The 20,999-nt window shown below is 41.1% G+C and overlaps 1 protein-coding gene across 1 annotated transcript; it reads left to right on the forward strand.

Annotated features, from left to right (window-relative positions):
* The first annotated feature begins 8,443 nt into the window (after nt 1–8,443).
* Nucleotides 8,444–20,671, forward strand: dio2 (iodothyronine deiodinase 2). The gene is made up of 2 exons (XM_038728279.1): nt 8,444–8,954; nt 17,445–20,671. The coding sequence occupies exons 1-2, from the start codon at nt 8,730–8,732 to the stop codon at nt 18,033–18,035; spliced, it is 816 nt and encodes a 271-aa protein (XP_038584207.1). The 5' UTR covers nt 8,444–8,729; the 3' UTR covers nt 18,036–20,671.
* Nucleotides 20,672–20,999: the final 328 nt, after the last annotated feature.

The raw sequence follows: 20,999 nt of genomic DNA on the forward strand, positions 1-20,999 counted from the left end.
CTTAGAAATATAGCAAAAATTCGATCTATTTTAACTTTTAAGGACACCGAGATCATTTTACATGCCTTCATCTCATCACGCCTGAATTATTGCAACAGCCTTTTCACTTGTTTAACCCAAAAATCTATTGATCGACTCCAGACTGTCCAGAACTCAGCTGCCAGGCTTTTAACCAGAACAAAGAAATATGACCACATTACTCCTATTTTAGCTTCATTACACTGGCTCCCGGGATGTTTTAGAATTGACTTTAAAATTCCATTGATCACTTTTAAAGCTCTTCATGGCCTCTCACCTTGTTATATTTCTGACCTTTTAGTCCCATACACACCAGCACGTACCTTGAGATCCTCGGGCAGAGGTCTGTTGTCTGTTCCAGAGTCTCAACTGAAAACTAAAGGGGACAGAGCGTTTGCTGTCAGGGCCCCGAGGCTCTGGAACAGCCTGCCCGAGGAAATCAGGTCAGCTGAGTCAGTGAACTCTTTTAAGTCCCTTCTTAAAACATACTTTTATAGGAGAGCCTTTCCCGATCTTATTTGACTTTATTTTATCCCTTTTATTTTATTGTATTTTACTAATTTTATATTTATCTGTATTTTAGTCTTTTCAATGTTTTCATGCTTTTATCTTGTATTGTTTTTGTATTATTGTCTCTTGGGTATCATTGTCTTTACACTTGTTAAAGCACTTTGTAACTTGTTTTTGAAAAGTGCTCTACAAATAAAGATTATTATTATTATTATTATTATTATTGTCAGATGTTCAAATTTTCCTGTAAACTGAAATTTTTATTTTGCTGTCCACATCAAATGCCTACAATAAAAATAAAATAACTGTATAAATAAATATATTAGAAATAGAGATAAAATAAGCTTCAAATATAACATCAGATGTAAAAAAAAAATAACAAAAACATACACTTTGTTGTTTTGCAGGCAGATGAGTTATAAACTGTTGTGCAACTGATGAATTATATACATGTGGAAATTGAGCAGTGTGTGCGATGTGCAATTAACATGGGCATGGTACAGAGGCAGGTGAGTAGAACCTGAACGTGTGGCACCGAGAGTCCTAAAGGCCTGCGCAGGACAACTATCTGAACTCTAACAAAACATATACGGATACTGTTCCATGATTACAGCTCTGCCTTCAACACAATCAGGCTGACTAAGCTGAATGCCAAGCTGGCGGACCTGGACTGGATTCTAGACTTCTTTACAAACAAGCCACAGGTGGTGAGGATGGGAATGAAGGTCTCTGCTCAGCTCACAGTTAACACAGGAACCCCACAGGGCTGTTGTCTCAGCCCTAAACTCATACACATATGACTGTGCCTGTCAGATTTATCGTGTGTGCAGGCAGGAACAGGACCCAAACGCAAAGGTAATGCTGCCATACCACACAGTGATGCAGCTGGTCAGAACAACTCTCAACAGTGCACCTGTAGAAGTTGCTGATAATCTTCAACTTCCTCAGTTTCCTCAGAAAGTACAGCCGCTGTTCTTGACCAGCTGTGTGGCGTTCAGTATCCAAGTGAGGTTCTCGCTGATGTGGACGCCCATAGGTTTAACTGCTCACCCTCTCTACCTCAAGCTCCCGATGGACAGTGGTTGATGAGGTCTCCTATCCTTCCTCATGTTCACTATTATCTCCTTGTTCTTGTCAGTATTAAGGGTGAGGTTGTTTTCCTCACACTTTGCCACCAGGCTGGCCACCTCCCTCCTGTAAGACAGTGACACGTCGAATCACTGCGGTGTCGTCGGATGGATGGAATCAGCTTTATTTGCCAGGTATGTACACATACGAGGAATTTCACTCTGGATTGTACAATGCTCACAATGTACTTACTTTTACAATAATACAATACAGTAATAAAATCAAACACAGGCTACAGAATAGAACACATATAGACACTATAAACAAATAGACAGATCGAGACAATAGTGAAGCAGAGTGCAAAGGAATAAATTATTATTACCATTATTGTTGTTATTATTATTATTATTATTATGTACATGTTGGAGGCGACCAATCCATGGTGCCCACCTGTTCTACATTACCTGTATACACTCCTGTATACACAGACACACACACACACTCTAAGGGAGGAGAACGTCTCGGGTTACGTATGTAACCCTTGTTCCCCGAGAAGGGGAACGAGACACTATGGGAAAGCCTCAGACCTTTAAATGAAAGTGAAAGTGTGAGAAGTGGCCCAGCCAGCTGCCTCACACAAATCCTGGAGCGAAGCCCCTACGAGGAGGGCCCTAGAGGCCACCATGCCTCGAGTAGAGTGCGCCCTTACGGCCATAGGTGAAGGTAACCCGCGCACCTGATAGGCCAGGGAAATAGTCTGAACGATCCAGTTGCTGATCGTTTGTTTAGAAGCAGGGAGCCCAGCCTTGGGGGACCCGAAACACACCAGCAACTGGTCTGCTTTCTTCCACCGGGAGGACCTCAGAGTGTAAATACTCAGCGCTCTGACCGGGCAGAGCAGATGAAGTCTCCCGTCCTCCGCCGTCACATGAGGTGGGGGATGAAACGCCTGCAGCACCGTAGACCCTGCCAACCTGGGGTGCAGGATGGCTCTGACCCTCCCTGGGGCAAACTCCAGGCATTGAGGAGAAACCGAAAGTGCGTCACGACTGTTCTCGCCGTCAGGCCCGCCTCCAGGAACTGGGCCCCCTCAGGGGCCAGACCCACAGTCTCCACAGGGCGGGGCAAGTGTGAAAGACCTGGCCCTCCGCCTGAGACAGCAGGTCCCTCCTCAGGGGGACCTGCCATGGCAGGCTGACACCGTCCTGACGGACCCGCTCCAGAACCAGCCTTGGCCACGTCTGCACCATGGCATCCAGCCCTAGCAGGGCTGGGGGTGAGAGGAAGAACCACAGGGGACAGTGCATAGTCTTTAGAGACGCAAACAAGTCCATGTCTATGGGGCCGAACCTTTCGCATAATAACTCCACCACCTGGGGGTGGAGTCTCCCGGGCCTCAGCCCCTGTCTCGACAGTAGGTCTGCTCCCTGATTCTGGGTCCCAGGGACGTACGTCGCTCTGAGAGACAGCAGTCTTTGCTGGGACCACAGGAGGATCTGATGTGCCAGTCTGCATAACGGGCGCGAGCGAAGACCCCCCTGGTTATTCAAATAGGCCACCACCACCATGTTGTCGGTCCTGACAAGGACGTGGCGACTGCGGAGAGCGGGCATAAAACTCCTCAGAGCTCTGAAAACCGGCAACATTTCCAGGTAATTTATGTGCCAAGAGAAATGATGCTCCTGCCAGGAGCCTCTCGCAAAGCGGCCTTCCATGACCGCGCCCCACCCCGCGAGTGAGGCGTCTGTCGAAATAATTGTCCCGCGACATGACGCTGCAGCCTCTCCAGGCTCACACCTCGAGCGGGAGAAGCCGAAAAGCGGGCTCCCAAACGGGGAAGAGGGGAGTCGGAGCAAGCAGACGAGGAACGGGAAAAAGCTTCGGTAGTCCCGATGCCTTCGATGATGGGATGTCCGTTTCTTCCTATCTGCACGAACAAGCAAGAAGCCAGCTAGTTTCACTGAGCAGTCTGGTGATTTCCCATTCAGACAAGTCAGTTCAGTCAGACATAACATGCTGCACTCCAGATACTCTTGCTGTCCACTGACCAGAGGGTTGGGCAGTACTGTTATAATATTACTTTTCCCAGTAACTAAGTAGTGTAACTAATTACTTTTCTAAAACTGTATTATTATTATTAGTTACTAAGGCAAGTAACACTGCGTTACTCGTTACTGAACTGAATCCTTGACGTAAATCCATGACTGTGCGGCAGCTCAGAGGGACCAGACTTTGTTGTTCATGTCCGCTGATAGCCAAACACTAAAGGAAGAAAGGAGAACGAGGGAGAGAGGCGTTCTTTCCACAGCTGGAAGTAGCTGCTGCCATTATTGTGTCACAGTCTAAGATGCAAAGAACATTGTCGTCTGTTGTAAACTCTGTGCGACCAGCAAAAAGCTTTGAACCACGAACATTTCTGCATCTGATTTATTGAAGCGTCTGCTGAAGCAGCACAGCGACGTGAAACTTACAGAAAGAAAGTCCAGCAGCTTCTGTCACTCATGCTTGGACTCGTCGGGAGAGAGTGGCGTTAACGTAAAGTTGCTGAATACTGCTCTTATAAACAGGCTATATGTGCAGTAAACCCGCCGTTTAAAAGTCGGGATTTACTTGCTTTCTTTTTTTATTTCAGCCAGTGGCGTTAACAAACATTAGGCCTATATGCTTTGTAAAAACCATACTCCGGGGGAGACTGCTTTGTTTGGGGTTGAGGGGTAGGGAAAGCAGTGTTTCCCATAATTAGCCTATAATTTGGATAATTATTAATGCGGACTGCCACATATTGAATTTCCAAATTTTTACTAGCCGTATTTTTAGAACCATTTTTTATTAAGGAGCTGTATTGATAAGCATATATTCTTGCAGCACCTCCTCTGGAAACTAATATAGTAACGTGACTAGTAACGTAACTAGTTACTTTTATCACCCAGTTACAAGTAAATTACTAATATTACTTTTTAAGGAGTAATAAGTAACTAGTAACATATATCAATTTCTGAGCAACTAGCTTGTTCTTGATCGTCAGTGACTTTCCCATGATGACCGAGGGAATACAGGGCTTGTATCTCCACCGACTCCCTCTCTTCTTGTTGCTTACCTTCACGCCAGCACGACATCTGCACCTTCCATCTGCACCTTCTTAACCTTAACTTCACCGGGATTTCCTTCGGACATGCAACAGGTTGATCCCAATACTGGAAGAGCTCCTCACTTGAGTAGATTCCGTTTCGTTGTCTGGTGTTTGCGGTGTCCATTGTTTGTGTGACGTTATCCTGTTACAGGTAACGTTAACCGTTGTCTGTGAATTTAGTCCTTCATAAGACTCCTATTTACAAAAGCAAAAGGCTAGAAAGTGAAGAAGCTGTGTGCTGCAGCTCACTGTTCCACCTGTGTTTTTGAGGGCGTGTCGGAGTAGCCGCTTGGCGAGCCTTATAAGAGGCACATTTAGCTTTCATCTCTGTGATGTCACAGGGACGAAAGGGAAACGGCTGGACTATGAACAAGCTGTTTTCAAGCAGTTCATAGCAGCGTTTTCTTTGGGAGATGGGAACTCCCTTTGCGCTGGGCTTTGGGTATATGTCTCAATTAAGGAGAGGGAAAAGCCAAAAAGCACAATACCACATCTTTAAGTACTTTTCAGACATACTTGCGGATAGACTACTATTTAATCTCTGCATCATTAGTTTCAAAAATACAGGACTGTTATTATGGTAGTATTATAATATCAGAGAGCAGACTGTACAGTCTGATCAACACAGGTGGGAATCTTGCTATCCACTTAGCTGGAATCTAAATCAAAAATGTAAAGGCGTTAAGGATAAAACAACGCAAACAGTGGCATGTATCAAGTCCAGTCCAGTCAAATAGCACACACAGTTCTGGCCGATGTCACACAGTGTATATGTGCAGGTAGAGTATGTGTTCCAGGTGAATCGAGGAAGAGGCAGAGCTGTCTCATGGCAGTGTCTCAGTGCGCTGTGTGCATGTCCATGGCATATAGTCCGGCCCTCTCCTCTCCAGATGGCTTTATAGAGTTTCTTATTAAATTTGTAACAAACTTTGTGGTCAAGCATAGCCTATAGTTATTCCTTATATTCCAATCAAATCTGATGTTCATATATACATTTCGCTCATGGATAGTGGCGTTACTAAATAATGATGCATGTCCATGGCTTTGGGCGTATATGTCAGCTGGTTAATTTGCCTAATCTTCGCAGGTCTTTAGACCGCGGTGGAAACGCACACAACAATGGACTGATGGAACCTTTTAGTTCCTTGAAAAGTAGATCCTGGGAGAAAAGTTCCAGGTACTTTTGGTGGAAACGAGGCTTGTGAAGGAAAAGGGGACACTGTTTCACTGTGTGTGGCAATGCAGTAAGGCTTTTTTCCAAAGCTTTTTTAGAGGAAATTTAAATAATCTATAGAAAAGATTATCTCAGAAGATATTTTGATGACCCCAGCTTTTTTATTTTACCTTACCCCTAAAATCACAAGTTCACCAAAAGTAAACGAATAATGAAATATACGGTATGTGTCTTTTGCAAACTAATTGCATTATTAATAGCAGCAATAACTAGAGTTTGCCAAGGCTTATACAGGTGCTGGTCATATAATTAGAATATCATCAAAAACTTGATTTATTTCAGTAATTCCATTCAAAAAGTGAAACTTGTATAATGTATACATTCATTCCACACAGACTGATATATTTCAAGTGTTCATTCCTTTTAATTTTTATGATTATAACTGACAACTAATGAAAACCCCAAAATCAGTATCTCAGAAAATTTGAAAGGGAGGGAAGAGAGGAGAGGCACAGAATCCACGTTGCTTGAAGTCCAGTGTAAAGTTTCCACAGTCAGTGATGGTTTGGGGTGCCATGTCATCTGCTGGTGTTGGTCCACTGTGTTTTCTGAGGTCCAAGGTCAATGCAGCCGTCTACCAGGAAGTTTTAGAGCACTTCATGCTTCCTGCTGCTGACCAACTTTATGCAGATGCAGATTTCATTTTCCAACAGGACTTGGCACCTGCACACAGTGCCAAAGCTACCAGTACCTGGTTTAAGGACCATGGTATCCCTGTTCTTAATTGGCCAGCAAACTCGCCTGACCTTAACCCTATAGAAAATCTATGGGGTATTGTGAAGAGGAAGATGAGATACGCCAGACCCAACAATGCAGAAGAGCTGAAGGCCACTATCAGAGCAACCTGGGCTCTCATAACGCCTGAGCAGTGCCACAGACTGATGGACTCCATGTCATGCCGCATTGCTGCAGTAATTCAGGCAAAAGGAGCCCCAACTAAGTGTTGAGTGCTGTACATGCTCATACTTTTCATGTTCATATTTTTCAGTTGACCAACATTTCTAAAAATCCTTTTTTTTGTATTGGTCTTAAGTAATATTCAAATTTTCTACTACTGAAATTTGGGATTTTCATTAGTTGTCAGTTTTAATCATCACAATTTAATGAAATAAACATTTGAAATATATCAGTCTGTGTGTAATGAACGAATATAATATCCAAGTTTCACTGTTTGAATGGAATTACTGAAATAAATCAACTTTTTGATGATATTCTAATTATATGACCAGCACCTGTATGTGCAGGGGCAGCATGTACAGCCTGCTGAGACAGACGAGAGGAAAAGGGGAAAACAAACGATAACAATTAGGCACAAAGGGAGCAGGGGTCAGAAGCCATGTGTCGGGCTTAAAGAGCTCTCTTCTCTCGAAAGTCAGCGGTGACGGCTACAACCTCTGTGTGTTTGGTGGAGTCTGCTGCTGGATGGAGAATAGTGGACGATGCGGTGCTAAGGAACTTGATAACGGAGCAAGGTCGTGGTGGATGAGTGGCTGGCTGCTTGGCATTGGATGCAACTATGGATGCACGGACTGATTATCATACAGATCCCTGAGGGGCTGAGAACCAGTTCGTAATCTGTTACAGTAGGCTAAGATTATAAGTAATTTGTAATATATGTATGTGCAGGTGATTAGATTAGAGAGGCACAGGTGGATGAAATGAGTGAAGCAGGGGTGGTTGGATTAGAGAGAGTCGTGGTCTTGTTCCTGAATTACACTTATAACTATATTTGTACAGGGAGGACAGATGATTTTAAAGAGGAATGAAAGAGGACATTTGCACCAGAATAGAGAGACCATTACTAAGACACCACTTAACCGCCTCCCTCCACCCACCACAATCTTTGTTGTTAGTCTATGATTCTAAACACGACCTTTAAAAGTATGTAAGAATGATGTTTTGCGGATAGGTATCATAAGTAACATTTTGGTGCTTTATGATTCATTCAATAATTTCCCTATGCCTTATTCTGATGATAAAAAAACACAATATAGAAGGAATTGTTCTTTCTTCAAAAAAGTACAATATACAGTTAGAATATCATGGTTCTTTTTTTCCATAATTTAAATCAAAAAGTGAAACTTTCATATATTCTAGATTCATTACACAGAAAGTGAAAAAGTTTGTATTGAATTGTTTTAATCTTGATAAAGATGGCTTACAGCTCATGGAATAAAAATACATAAACATACATACAAATATTAGAATAAACAATATATAATACAGGAATTTTAACCTGAGAAGAGCCTTTAATCTACATTCGCTTAGCCTACTGGACTGTTATGTGCACCTGTCACAGTCCAGTAGCCTTCAAAAGCCAAAATAAAAATTACCAAGGCTAAGTTCATAATAAATATTAACCTCTGAATTTATTGATTGTTTGATTAAATTTTATACAGGGTCAATAAAATGATAAAACTTTGTTCAGTCACTGTGCACAGAGCAGGGGGGGGGGGGGCACATCTGACGTCAGAATGTTCCTACAGCCATGAGGGTTTAATATGAAGTACAGTGTTCGTCCTTTTAAGAAGTGTGATCCAGCAGCACCGGGCTCGTCTGTGGGCCTATCGGAAGGTTAGCAGTACACAAAAGACTGCTTTTTAAGGTAGCCTAGCCCTAATACACCTCCCTCATTTTCTGCACTGTCTGGAGCAGTCCACAGTGCAGAATACAAACTATGAGTAGGACGACTGAGACCGACGATGCAGCGTTGTGCGTAATGAAGGGTAGTCTGGAATAAATCGCTGCGTAGAAACGCAGAAAGACAAAATGGGAATGGCGAGTGAGGACCTGCTCGTGACACTCCAGATACTACCTGGTTTCTTTTCCAACTGTCTGTTCCTCGCCCTGTACGACTCCGTGGTGCTCGTGAAACGCGCTGTGTCGCTGCTCAGCTGCTCCGGGACCGCCGGCTCCGGAGAGTGGCGCCGTATGCTGACCTCAGCCGGGCTCCGCTCCATCTGGAACAGCTTCCTACTGGACGCCTATAAGCAGGTAAATTCCCGACCAACCCATGTTTGTTTAATACGGATTACAGTGCTTTGAGTTAACTAAGCAACCTTCTGATGTCTGTCATCAAACTTTACATATAGGCCACAAGTCTCCACCTGTCTAACCTACGACCGTGTTCAGCAAAGTGCCGGTGTTTCGGGTTAACAGTGACCCTGTTAACCGGCGACTTCCAGCCCAATGCGTCTGTGGCTGTCTAGATACAAACAGGAAGAGAATACGGCCGTCCTATGAATGCTTCTTTGTTTAGTCTTCATTACTCAGCCTTCGAGTAAAGTTTAATGTTGTTCTAAAGCTTTTGATGGTTCTCTTGTTTGAATTTGCAGTCCATCCAGTTAAACTGCCTCTCAAGCGGTCTTTGGAAACAGTTCAAACCATTCATTAGAAATTTTGAAACGTCATCATAAAGTAATTAAAAGTAATAGCTCACATTACTTTGAAAAATGTAATTGAAAAAGTTACACTACCATTACATTTTAATAGGGTAACTTGTAATCTGTAACCTATTACATTTCCATAGCAACCCAACACTGCCCCCCAGACCTGTGAATGGCTTTCTCTTATACAATTTCTAAATAAACCTTGTCTTTGGAGCCTATTTGAGTCAATATATGTCACAAGAACTATTCAGGCTTTTGAAATGTAAAAAAGGAAATCAAAGCTGGGAGATTAGTCTTGTGCATCATTATCACCACTGTTTGACTGTGGGAGTAGGATAAGACAATTCATACAGCATACAGCCAGCCATCTTAAATTAACTATTATGTTAGGAGCCTTAATGCAAAAACATTAAATTATTCTGTTTAAATTTTAATTTGTAACACACACACATAGTGTGACAGATAGACAGGAAAGGCCCTTCCTGCTTTCTGTGATTACCTATAGCCTACATTTATTTTAATGCAGTCGAATTCACGTCATAACTTTGTTCTCATCTTCATGTTTTTCTGTTTCTGTTGTCAGACAACTGAATAAATACTATGTTGACAAGCAGCCATTAACAAGCTCCTGTAAAATTGTTATTTTATGATGACACTGTCAGACAAAACAGACAGAAACTGTACTGTACTCATGTTGATCATTTATAATTCAGCCTAATATTTTTTGCCCTCCTTAGTTTATGTCAGGTGGGGCGGAGGTCATAAAGTACACGGGTTGCCTATCTGTTCCCTCTGTTAATTACTCTGTTCACATCAATATTGTTTTCTACTATATGAGCCGTAGGAGCTCCATAAAGCAAGAATGTCTTACTGGGAAAATATTAGTTGCACTTACAGTTAACTGTTAGCCCTCAGTAAGGCTTGTTACATTTGGCAACTAGAGTATAGCAACCTGTCAGCAGTTGTGTGATACAGTGTAATATCATACAAGTGCTGACAGGTTTGAAGTCATAAATTGAAATTAATTCAACAATTAAGATTTTTTTGCATTGCTTTGGAACAAAATGCCAGTTCTATAACAGACAGACGTTCCTTAATTTGGACCCTCTTGTGCACAAGGCATTTTTACATTTTTAAATTTCTATGGTTTTATTCTGTATGGAGTTGCACTGCCCTTGAGAAACGCTATCTCATTCTGTCCTGTACAAGTAGCTACATGGTCAGAATGACAATAAAGTCTTTGAATCTTGAAGATATGTTGATATTTATTTTCCAAATGTGTTTTTGATAAGTTACAGTATATCAATGTCAAGCTGTCAGTAAATTATCATATTTATTTGTTGTATATGAAAGTGGAGGAGGTTTACAGATCCAAAGTTCTCACATTTCAACAAGACCTACAGAAAATGGTACTATCATGGAAACTTCTTTAACTTCCTAATCTAAGACTTTATTGACTAAGTCAGGCTCAGAGACGGCTGACTGCAAATTGTGGATGTGTAGGAGGAATCTGGCATAACCTGCAAACCTGGATCAAAGGTGTATGTAAAATCCTGTATGAGGAATTAAACAAACTGGCAGTCTGGTTCTTCAAAGAAGTAGCCAGAGAAGTGATTTTAATTGGGGTGTGTGCTTAGTTGGTTTATGAGGACAAGCTAGTCTGGCGTGGCCTCCATCCAGAAGGAGAAAGTGTGGAAGAATTGACAGCTTGAAGCGTTCTAGGACTGATCATCCTCTCTTCTCCAAGCATTTGGGAAGAGAGCCAATGGTGGTTGACTGGTTTTGTTGGTTTACGGGGCATCGTTTATTTGGTGTTGAGGTGCGAGGCGGGGAAGCAGTGAAGTGCACTGAAGTGTATCACTGCAAAGTCTTATATTTAATTTGTTTTATGATTCACTGTCTTGTTAAAAATCCGTAGAGCTGTCCCCGACTAAGGATTTACAAAGTCGAATCACAATAGTCAAGTCCTGCCTATAGTTGACTGATAGTCGAATCATGTGTGTTTTTGTGCGTGGCGATTGCGAGCGGGGAGGTGTTACACATGGTAGCTCCACTTTAATCTTGAGAAGCTTCAGAGCTGCAGTCTCTATTCATTCAACTTACACAGTAAGTAAAACTCGGCACAACACCAGTGAAGCTGTCAAGGGGGTAAGCCAGAGATCGAACTGCTTTGGTGCTGCCTTGTTTCACTGCGAAGCTTCAACTGTGAGATTGACAGTCGAATCAGGCTCCGCCCATCGAAGCATCAAATCTTCGACTGTTTGGGGTCAGCTCTAAAAATCAAAGAGTTCATTGTAGGTCTGAATAACAAAAGTCCCACACACAACTTTATTTATTTATTAGAAAAATTTTTCTTTCTTTTCTTTCTCCCATAAATTTTTATCATGGAGACAATTAAAGTCAGAGAGAGTCGGAGAATCTGTCTACAAGAAACACATTTTACATCATTTATCCTCATTTCTGTTCAGTCACATGTGAGGCTGATCATTCCTGTGTTTAGTCCATAAAGACAACAATAAAACATAGCCAACATGTAGCCTAAAGAGTCGGACAATAAACTGCACTAAAGTCTATAAATAAATAAAGTAAGCCTGCACATCCAGCCATCTCACCGACTGCATCTGATGAAATCAGCTGATGAAAGAATAAATGAAAGCGCTGCACTAGCGTTGGGTTGATATGATGGAATGCAGTGATTGACTTGCGAGTGATGTGACTTAAAATAAAGTGTATGCAGTAGTGTTAAAGGATATCAGAAGAGGAAATAAACGGAAAGCCTAAAACTGAGCGTCGACTTTGATATGAGTTACATCATTTTAATTTCCACAGGGCCAACATTTAGCCTCAGAATCAATAAATCTAAATGCAGATAATATCAGCATTGTGCCAGTAGAAATGATCCTGTGCCTCTGAGCAGCAAAAGTCTCTACAGCTGTTAGACTGACAGCTGATCCAGTCATCCAGTCGTCATCACAAACGGATGTCGCTTTACGTGATGCTTTGGAGGAAAGGACATTTAATTTCTCTAAAAACATATTTCCTCGTTCCTTCTCTCCTGGCTTGACAAGTGAGGGAAACATTGATACAATTAACAGACTTGAGAAGGACAAACGGAAAGGACTTGCTGATCTACTTCAAACAGATCGCTATCTGAAGGCTTGAGAAGGAGCTCCTGGTCAATGATTTATAGTAGTATGTATTAAGTAAGTATGTCTTAGTTAGTAGCTTTTGTCATATGCACACATACATGTTGATATAAATTTATGTATCTTTCTGTTATTCTTGCATTCTTTGTTTTGTGTTATCTTTCTCACAGTCTGAGGAGCTGACGGTAAGAGCAATTCACCCTACATGCAGTGCTTGAAGTGGGCCAGAACGCACCGGTACACAGTTCCGGCACCTCGATATTTTACTCTTTGGCGTACCGGGACATTTTCTTGCATACCGGCACTTCTTCCAAGCTGCCATTACTCTACTCCTCTCCATATCAGGTTCTCTGGTCGCTACGTGACGCTAACGTGTTCCCGTTCTCACCTGCCTGCTAAACTCTGTTGGCGGAGAGAGACGAGGGAGAAGAGAAGCTCGGGTGCTTTTCAAGCAACCATGTGCAGAAAGTAGCTTATCAGTGTCACTTTTCGTGAACCGACCAATCACAGCCTGGATGAGGCAGGACATTTAAAAATGATTAGTGCATTATATTCCATTCTATTTTTATATTTTGAATTGTCACCTACCTGGCCTGCTGAGTTGTCGGCAGTTTTAAATAGAACCGCGACATGCATGCAGTTGTCGGCAGCACGGCATGCACGCAAAACTCTCCACAAGACCGGTGAATGGCAGGAGAGAGAGAGGGAGAGAGAGAGAGAGATAAAAGGGTCAGTTTAGGTGATTCGACTTTCAGTCAACTATAGGCAGGACTTGACGATTGTGATTCGACTATGTAAATCCTTAGGACAGCCGTAATACTGTTAAAATATCTTCTTGTATTGTTCTCGTGACCCAAATGTGCCGTCAAACCCCTAATCTGAGCCCTTATGTTTTCACCACATTACAACAGTACAATCAGTAAACCTTTAAAATTTAATTTTATGATTATGACAAGTTATTACGTAGCATTAACAAATCAGAGACTCACTACCATGTAGAGCAATTTCTTGCACAACAATTTAAAGTGTGACCAGTGAATATATTAATATTATACTAACATTTTACATTCATTGTTGGGGGGGAGGGGTACTGGCACCTACTTTTTCCCAATTCAAGCACTGGCTACATGTACGTTGTTGAAATATTATAGTTATAATAAGACAAACCCCCCGCGCACAGTGGAAGCTGTGTTGCATCGTGAGGTCTCAGCCACAGGGTGGACTTGGCCCATGCTTGACATCCAGCATACCATCTGTTGCTCTGCAGCTGTAAATAATGTCCTGGTATGCCTGACACCTGCAGAGGTGCTGGTCCTGCTTCCTTGAGACTTTGCAGGCTTCACACAGTCTGGACGGTTAGAGCTGCAGTAGATGGGGCTGTTGTTTTAGTTTTATTCCTGGCAGACCCAGCTCAAGTCTGTCATAGGTTTCCAAATGACAACGTTGGGGGACAACTGCCTCCACAGCTTTTGAAATGTGCCAGCAGCACGGTGGCCTACACCAGTGTTTAAGAGGCAGATGAATACTTTAATTGAGTACTTGACATCTTTAATTCATAAAAAAATAGTAAAATCTACAAATTTTACATATTGTACATGCTCCTATAGAGAAATGTGACTGTAACGATATGGGCAATAGTCCTTGTTCTTCTGAAGGCCCATACCAACTAATGTTCTTGGTATGTAAGCCTATCCACAGCTGCTTTAGGGTGGTTGCATTTTTTCAGCTATCAGCAGTTTTCTTGTTTTGCGGTCTAGTTTCTTTAGTTCTTCCAGTTTCCAATTGATGATGTTGAAAATGTAGGTGACGACTGGGACAGTAAGGGTGTTGATTTTCTATCCTGTTGATGGCATTCAGTTCTGATTTAAGCAGCAGTTGTATTATTCTGTTGTACTCTTTTTGAACTTTGTCTTTAATTTTTGTGTGTTGTATACCATCTCCTTCATTCACACCAAGTTATTTGTATGTGCCTACTTGTTCTACATCTTGGATGGTCATATCTGGATCAATCTCAATATTTTCAGGGTTAGTTAGGTTGCATCTTTTGAAAGTAGCTTTGACACATTTGTCAAGGCCGAATTCCATTCTAATATCATCACAAGCCTTTGACAATAACAAGTAAGCCTTTCTGTTCATCATCGTTTTCAGCATAGGTCTTCAGGTCACCCGTGTAGAACAGTGGCCTGTACTACAAAGCGAGGTAACTGGCTTATCCAGGTAACTTCAGGAGTAACTTGGTGACGTCGGGTGTAACTTCCAGATTAACCCGTACTATGAAAGATGGATAGGTGTTACCCGAGGTCTGTTGCCATGGCAATTTACGCTGCATCTCTAAACTGCTCTGAGCAGGTTTTGTTCATGGTTAACTCGAGGTTACCCTGCACGTGGACTGCACACCACATCAAAAAAAATTGGAAATTCCCTGAAATTAATGTAATAAAATATCAAAAATCACTCTGTTTTCTTCTGAATACACCCAATCCAAGGCAAAGTCTCTTCGGTGCATGATAGTGATTGTGGGCTGTGAGTATTTCCTCACTGCTTAATCTGATTGCAAAGTTTAATATAACTTTCCACTGCATGTATAATACACGGCAGACGTGTGTGTGATGTTGCAGCCTTGCAAAGTGAAGTTTCTCTCATAAATGTATGACTATAATGTCAGAGAATATTCAAGTTTTTTACTTGTAGATTAATCTTTCATCATTTTGTCTCAGATTATTCCCCCTCTCCGCTGGCTCCTTTTTTTCTATTACAATGGACCTTATGTGCAGTTGTACCTTTTCATCTTTATCATATTAGGCTACACATAAATAAAGGAGCCCATAAAATACATAACAGAGATTTGAACTACAATTAGAACACTGGGAAGATAATTAGGCAACAATTTTACTTACTTACGATATTAGATTTAGTCTTTAACGTGTCTTTAAACTCCTCATATCCCGACACAATGCATGTGCATTCTTCTGGGGAAAATACGGAGCATGCGCCGTTGACACCAAACTCTGACTGCACACCAACCACAACAATTTTATGTGAATGCGCACCAACTCCAATTAAGTTAACACTGACTCAACTAACCGACATCTTATCCACCGTCGTAGTACCGTTTAACTGAGTTTGCCTGATAACCACAAGTTAACTCTGAGTAGGTTGAACTCCTTTCATAGTACAGGCCACAGGTGGTTGATGACTCTGTTGCCTGTCTTGTAACCGTATCCGCTGTTATTCAGAAGAGAGGATAGTAGAGCAAGAGTAATGGAGAAGAGAAGTGGTGAGAGAGAGTCTCCTTAGAAAATTCCATTGTTGATATTGATCTGTTTGGATATTAAAGTTTGTTGTGGTTGATGTGAGGGTTTTCTATTGCGTCATGTTTCTTCTGATAAAGGTTGTCATGATAGGCGAGGTGTTGTACATTTCTAGGCACTTTGTTATCTGGATATGGGGGAAGAGTCAAATGCCTTTTTATAGTCGACCCAAGCTTTTGTAAGGTTCTTTCTTTCTTTTTTAGAGCAGCTGATCTTTGCACCCGTAGCTCCCTTTTTGTTCCATTGGTAGTAGGTTGTTGTCCGCTAGGTGCTCGTAGGTTGTAGTTGTTATTATGGATGTTAGGATTTTGTACATTGTAGGGGGAGGCATGTGATAGGCCAGTAGTTTTTGGTGTTGTTGGTTTCCTGATGATAAAGGCTCGCTGGGAGGTGGCCACTAGGCTGAGGCGTTGGTTGCCAAGGTGGGAAAAGAGTTTTTTGAAGACCCCAGACTCCCGGCCTGCTGCCAACCAGCTAGCAGCGAGACCTGCCTGTTTCCTGCCCAGCTAGCGCTCCTGCAGCTAACCCACTGCGGCTGCGTTGCAGATTCTGAAGTGTGGCTGTGAATTTGCCTCTCTGCACGAAAGTGTTACATGTATGACTATAACTGAATTTGAGCATGTAGATGTGTTCGGGGCATGACTGTTATAAAGCACGTAAAGATTGGTACAGATTTCATCATGTAACATACAACAACTTCATGTATCATGGCAAAGCGTTTAACTTCTCCGCCACACCACTGCCATGCTAACTGCAAACTCATAAGTTTTACAACATGGCTTCATCAATGTGTTAAGGGTTTTCTGGGACAGGTTTGAAGTTGATATGGTTTACACGCTAGGAGTAGCCAATCGTAGCGTAAAGTGTGTCATTTCCTGTTGCCAGCAGGTGGCGCTATGACTTTAAGTGAACGTTGGCATGTGGATGAGTACATCCAGGGGCTGCTCTGTAGTGGGCGCTAGCAAGCCATTTTGAAACCCATAAAATACAAAAATTTTGCCCCGCCTTAATTATGTGCAAAGTTTGGGGAGTTTTCGAGCACGTTTAGGCTTCCAAAATTGAGGTTACTTTGCAGAAAAAAAGAAAAAAAAATCCTTCAGTTCCAATAGGGACCCCGTACATTTCGTGCTAGGGCCCCAATATGGCTCTGGTGTGTTTTCTACTATTTGTGTTGTACAGAGGGAGACCATACAACAGATAGGCGCGCGCATGTGTGTGTGCGAGACACATTTGCTCTCTCCCTAAAGTGGAGTCATGTGCTACTACATGTGTCTTCTTGTAATTGTACAAGTATAGTGCAAAAGTGTGAATATATATATTGTACAAGTTTTATTTTGAAAAAGTGTGTATATTAGAAAGGTTGACTATAAAAGATGTTGACTGAAATTCAGTGATTAAAACAAATATTATTAAGCAATACTTATTGGTGAACATACAGCTACGAGTCCCCTTCACAAGACCTTCCCTTTATCACAGTTTTAACAGCTTTATAATACAACTGAGAAACCCTAAATATGGATGCTTTTACAAGACTTAAAATATGGAAAGAATCTGTTAACAGATGAAGACCAAGCTCACTTTACATCTTCTTGATGTGTGTAGTCTGTGAGTAAAGATTAATCCCTATTTTTACCTCAGGTGAAACTTGGCTGCGAGGCTCCCAACTCCAATGTGGTAAAGGTGCCTGATGGCCCTCGGTGGAGCAGCAGTATCAGTAATATGACTAATGTGCCACCTGGTGCCAGGAACCGAAATGGAGAAGAGTGCCGCCTTCTGGATTTTGAGTCATCAAATCGCCCTCTGGTGGTAAACTTTGGCTCAGTCACCTGACCCCCCTTCATCAGCCACCTGCCAGCTTTCCGGCAGTTGGTGGAGGACTTCAGTGATGTAGCTGATTTCCTCTTAGTGTACATTGATGAGGCTCACCCATCTGATGGCTGGGTGGTCCCTCCTATGGGCACTTGCTCTTTCAACGTCCGAAAACACCAGAACCTGGAGGAGAGGCTGGGAGCGGCGCGCAAACTCATTGAGCACTTTTCTCTGCCACCGCAGTGTCAGCTGGTGGCCGACTGCATGGACAACAATGCTAATGTGGCTTACGGTGTGTCCAATGAACGGGTGTGTATAGTACAACAGAAAAAGATCGCCTACCTGGGCGGTAAGGGGCCTTTTTTTTACAGTCTAAAGGATGTACGACAGTGGCTGGAACAGAGCTACAGTAAACGGTAGGAGTAATCAAGTACAGGGGAGGACATGTCCCCTATTTCAGTAGGGAAGTCATTCAGTTTTATATAATTTGTATAAAAGGTACAAATCAAAAGCTGTGTTATAGTCAGTAGAGGAAAGTCCATTTTCTCAAGTACTGTACTTGAGTATTTTGAACTTCTAATCTGCCACAATACCGAGAAAATATATTCATTTATTCGATACCTTTAATTTGTAATTACTTTACAGATTTATAATAATAATACAAAATTTAATTCACAAATAAATTATGATGTATGATTGGATAAAGATAAGACTTTATCGATCCCTTGGACTGAAATTCACAAGCTACCCAGCAGTATATATAGAAAAAATAAGTTCCACCATTACCAACTGCAACATTAAAGTAATGTACAAATGAAGGGCTCAATAATTACAATTCAATAATATAATACACATTATTCTGAAATGGGCCATTCTGCATAAAGAATACCTTTACAGTACATACAAAGTGTTACTACTTACTGTCTATTTACTGTGGTATTGCTTATTTAAAAAAACATCTGAGTACTTCTTCTACCCTGGTATTGATTATATCAACTGCCAAAAAGCTGTAATGTAATTTTAATTTACTTTTGAAATCATCATCACCCAGTCCAGCACACTAGCAAACTGATTGAAGGCAACCTATAAAGCCGAGGTTGAGTTTGTATTAAATCTGTTATTATGCCCTGCTGCTGAAATCCTTTTTTACGTGATTTCCATTTAAATTAAAAATCAAATAACTTAATACAGAAGAAATCACAATTTCCCATTTTTAAAATAGTAATACATTTTAAAGGATTTCATGGAGAGTTTAATATAGAACCTTGTTTCACTGTGGTCATGTTAACTTGTATGTATGTATGATTATTATCACGATTTATCTACCCTTCCTTTCTCTGGAAAAATGTTCATTCATACAGTAGATACTGACTATGGTACATACTGACCATGGTTCTCCATCTGACAGCTCAATGTACAGATCTTCAGTTACTATAAAAACCATTCACCCCCTTTGAGTGTTTTCATGTTTACATTATTGAATCGAACATGTTAATGTTTTTTGACACTGACCTACAGAAACCCTTTTAATGTAAAAGTAAAAACATCTTTCCAGTGTGATCTAGGTAGTAAGTAATTACCCCCTCCAAGTCTGTAATTAGTAAATGAGCCTATCTGGGCAGGTTATGCATCACACATCTGGACAATTTTTCAAGCAACAAATAGGGCTTATTGTCATGCGGTAAAACAAAATTTCTCCCAATTGGCTGTTTTCTTCGCAGACTGGATCAAGGATTTTTCTGTGTTCATTCACCTATTACACTCATGTTTGCAGCAGAGAAGCAAACCCCACAGCATGATGTAACCACTACCTGCCCTCCCAGTGGGAACTGTTTTTTATAATAATGCAGTGTGGTGCTTACACGGTTATTTGGGGTAAATAATCCAGCACGAATTATGGGCAAGCCAGAAAGGGGTTTAGCTCCCCCAAATTTTGGCTTCAGCGGGCTGTCGAAAAACTGATAACTATAACCATTTCTAATGCTTTCACCAAAAGTCAACTGTTTACTTATTTAAAGTAATATAACATTATGTATGTGACACTATGGTCTTGACCTAAACCTAACAAATAGTTTTGGTGCCTGAACCTAATCAAACTGGACCCTTTCACAACGTTAAACACTGATAAAAGGCATCTCATAGAAAGATAAAGGGTAGGCTACGTTGTGCGTTTATGAGACACCAAAGGGTGTGACAGAGTACCAGTTATTTGATGACTGCCTGCTTCATTATAGCTGTTTCCCCCTTTTTTTACCCCGCATGATGAAATATCAAGCCCATCCACTATACTGCTATTCAGTAAAGCCAGTTAATAAAAAAGAAATCAGATAAATCAGAGTATTATGTTTCTTTCATAACATAATATTACAAATTAGTAGAGGGTCACTTAATTTCCATTTACAATACTTACCCTAACAATATCATGAGCATTACAGATGTATAACTTGTCTGCACAGTTTTTCAATAGTGTGAAATAACAGAGCAGGATAATAAACATAAGATGAGTTATTTCTCCCTGTTATCTTTTATAAAGTTCTATTTTTTTTTCACTTTCAAATGTGTTTTATGTCCTAAAACTAAATATCTTAATGTAAACTCAGCTCAGATCTTAGGATTCAAATCTTAGGATTTCGATAACATGGAACCATTTAATAGCTTTAAATTTTCTGAGCTGTTATGTTGGATATGTTGGAAAAAAGGATCTGTTTGGTAAGGTTGAAGAGATGGCATTTAATCTTAAGGACACACAGTTTGTTCTGATCACAGTGACAAAGGTGTGCAAATGAAAACCTTTGACGAAAGAGTCCCTGTCTCGGTCTCTGGTTGGATAGTGAACTGCACCTGGTCAACATGACACAGAACCATTGCATCTCTTTTCATTGTCAATCTGGTAAAACTACTTCTGTCTCAGTAACTGATATAGACTTCCCTGTTTCCATTTCATCTACTGTACTTTTCATTTTTTCTAAGTGAAATGTTTTTTATTTTTTAATATGTCAAAGGAGAGATAACAAAGTGGAAAATAAAGGAGGATGTTTGCTGCTAAAACTACTGTATAAGTTGTCTTTATGTCCCATGTGTTTTGTGTGTGTGTGTGTGGGGGGGGGGGGGGGGGGCAATATTGTCCTAAGAAGACACAACAATCAATAATATGGTTATAAAACATGATACAACATTATATCATCTTTATCAAGGAAACTAAACATGATTTGAAATAAGGCTAACATTAACAGTACAGCAAAGGTTTACATAGCGATACACTTAATTGTTTTTGTCTCGTAGCTGTTTTGTCCAAACTCATATACCTATAACATATTTTTTCAGCTGTTGAAAAAGATGGAAGCTCAACATACATTGTGGTACATTGGCGATGATTCCAGTCAG

The sequence above is a fragment of the Micropterus salmoides genome, unplaced genomic scaffold (genome assembly GCF_014851395.1).
Source record: "Micropterus salmoides isolate LMB-PRFRI ecotype aquatic unplaced genomic scaffold, ASM1485139v1 Ms_hic_scaffold_19, whole genome shotgun sequence".
In the NCBI taxonomy this organism is placed as follows: Eukaryota; Metazoa; Chordata; class Actinopteri; order Centrarchiformes; family Centrarchidae; genus Micropterus; species Micropterus salmoides.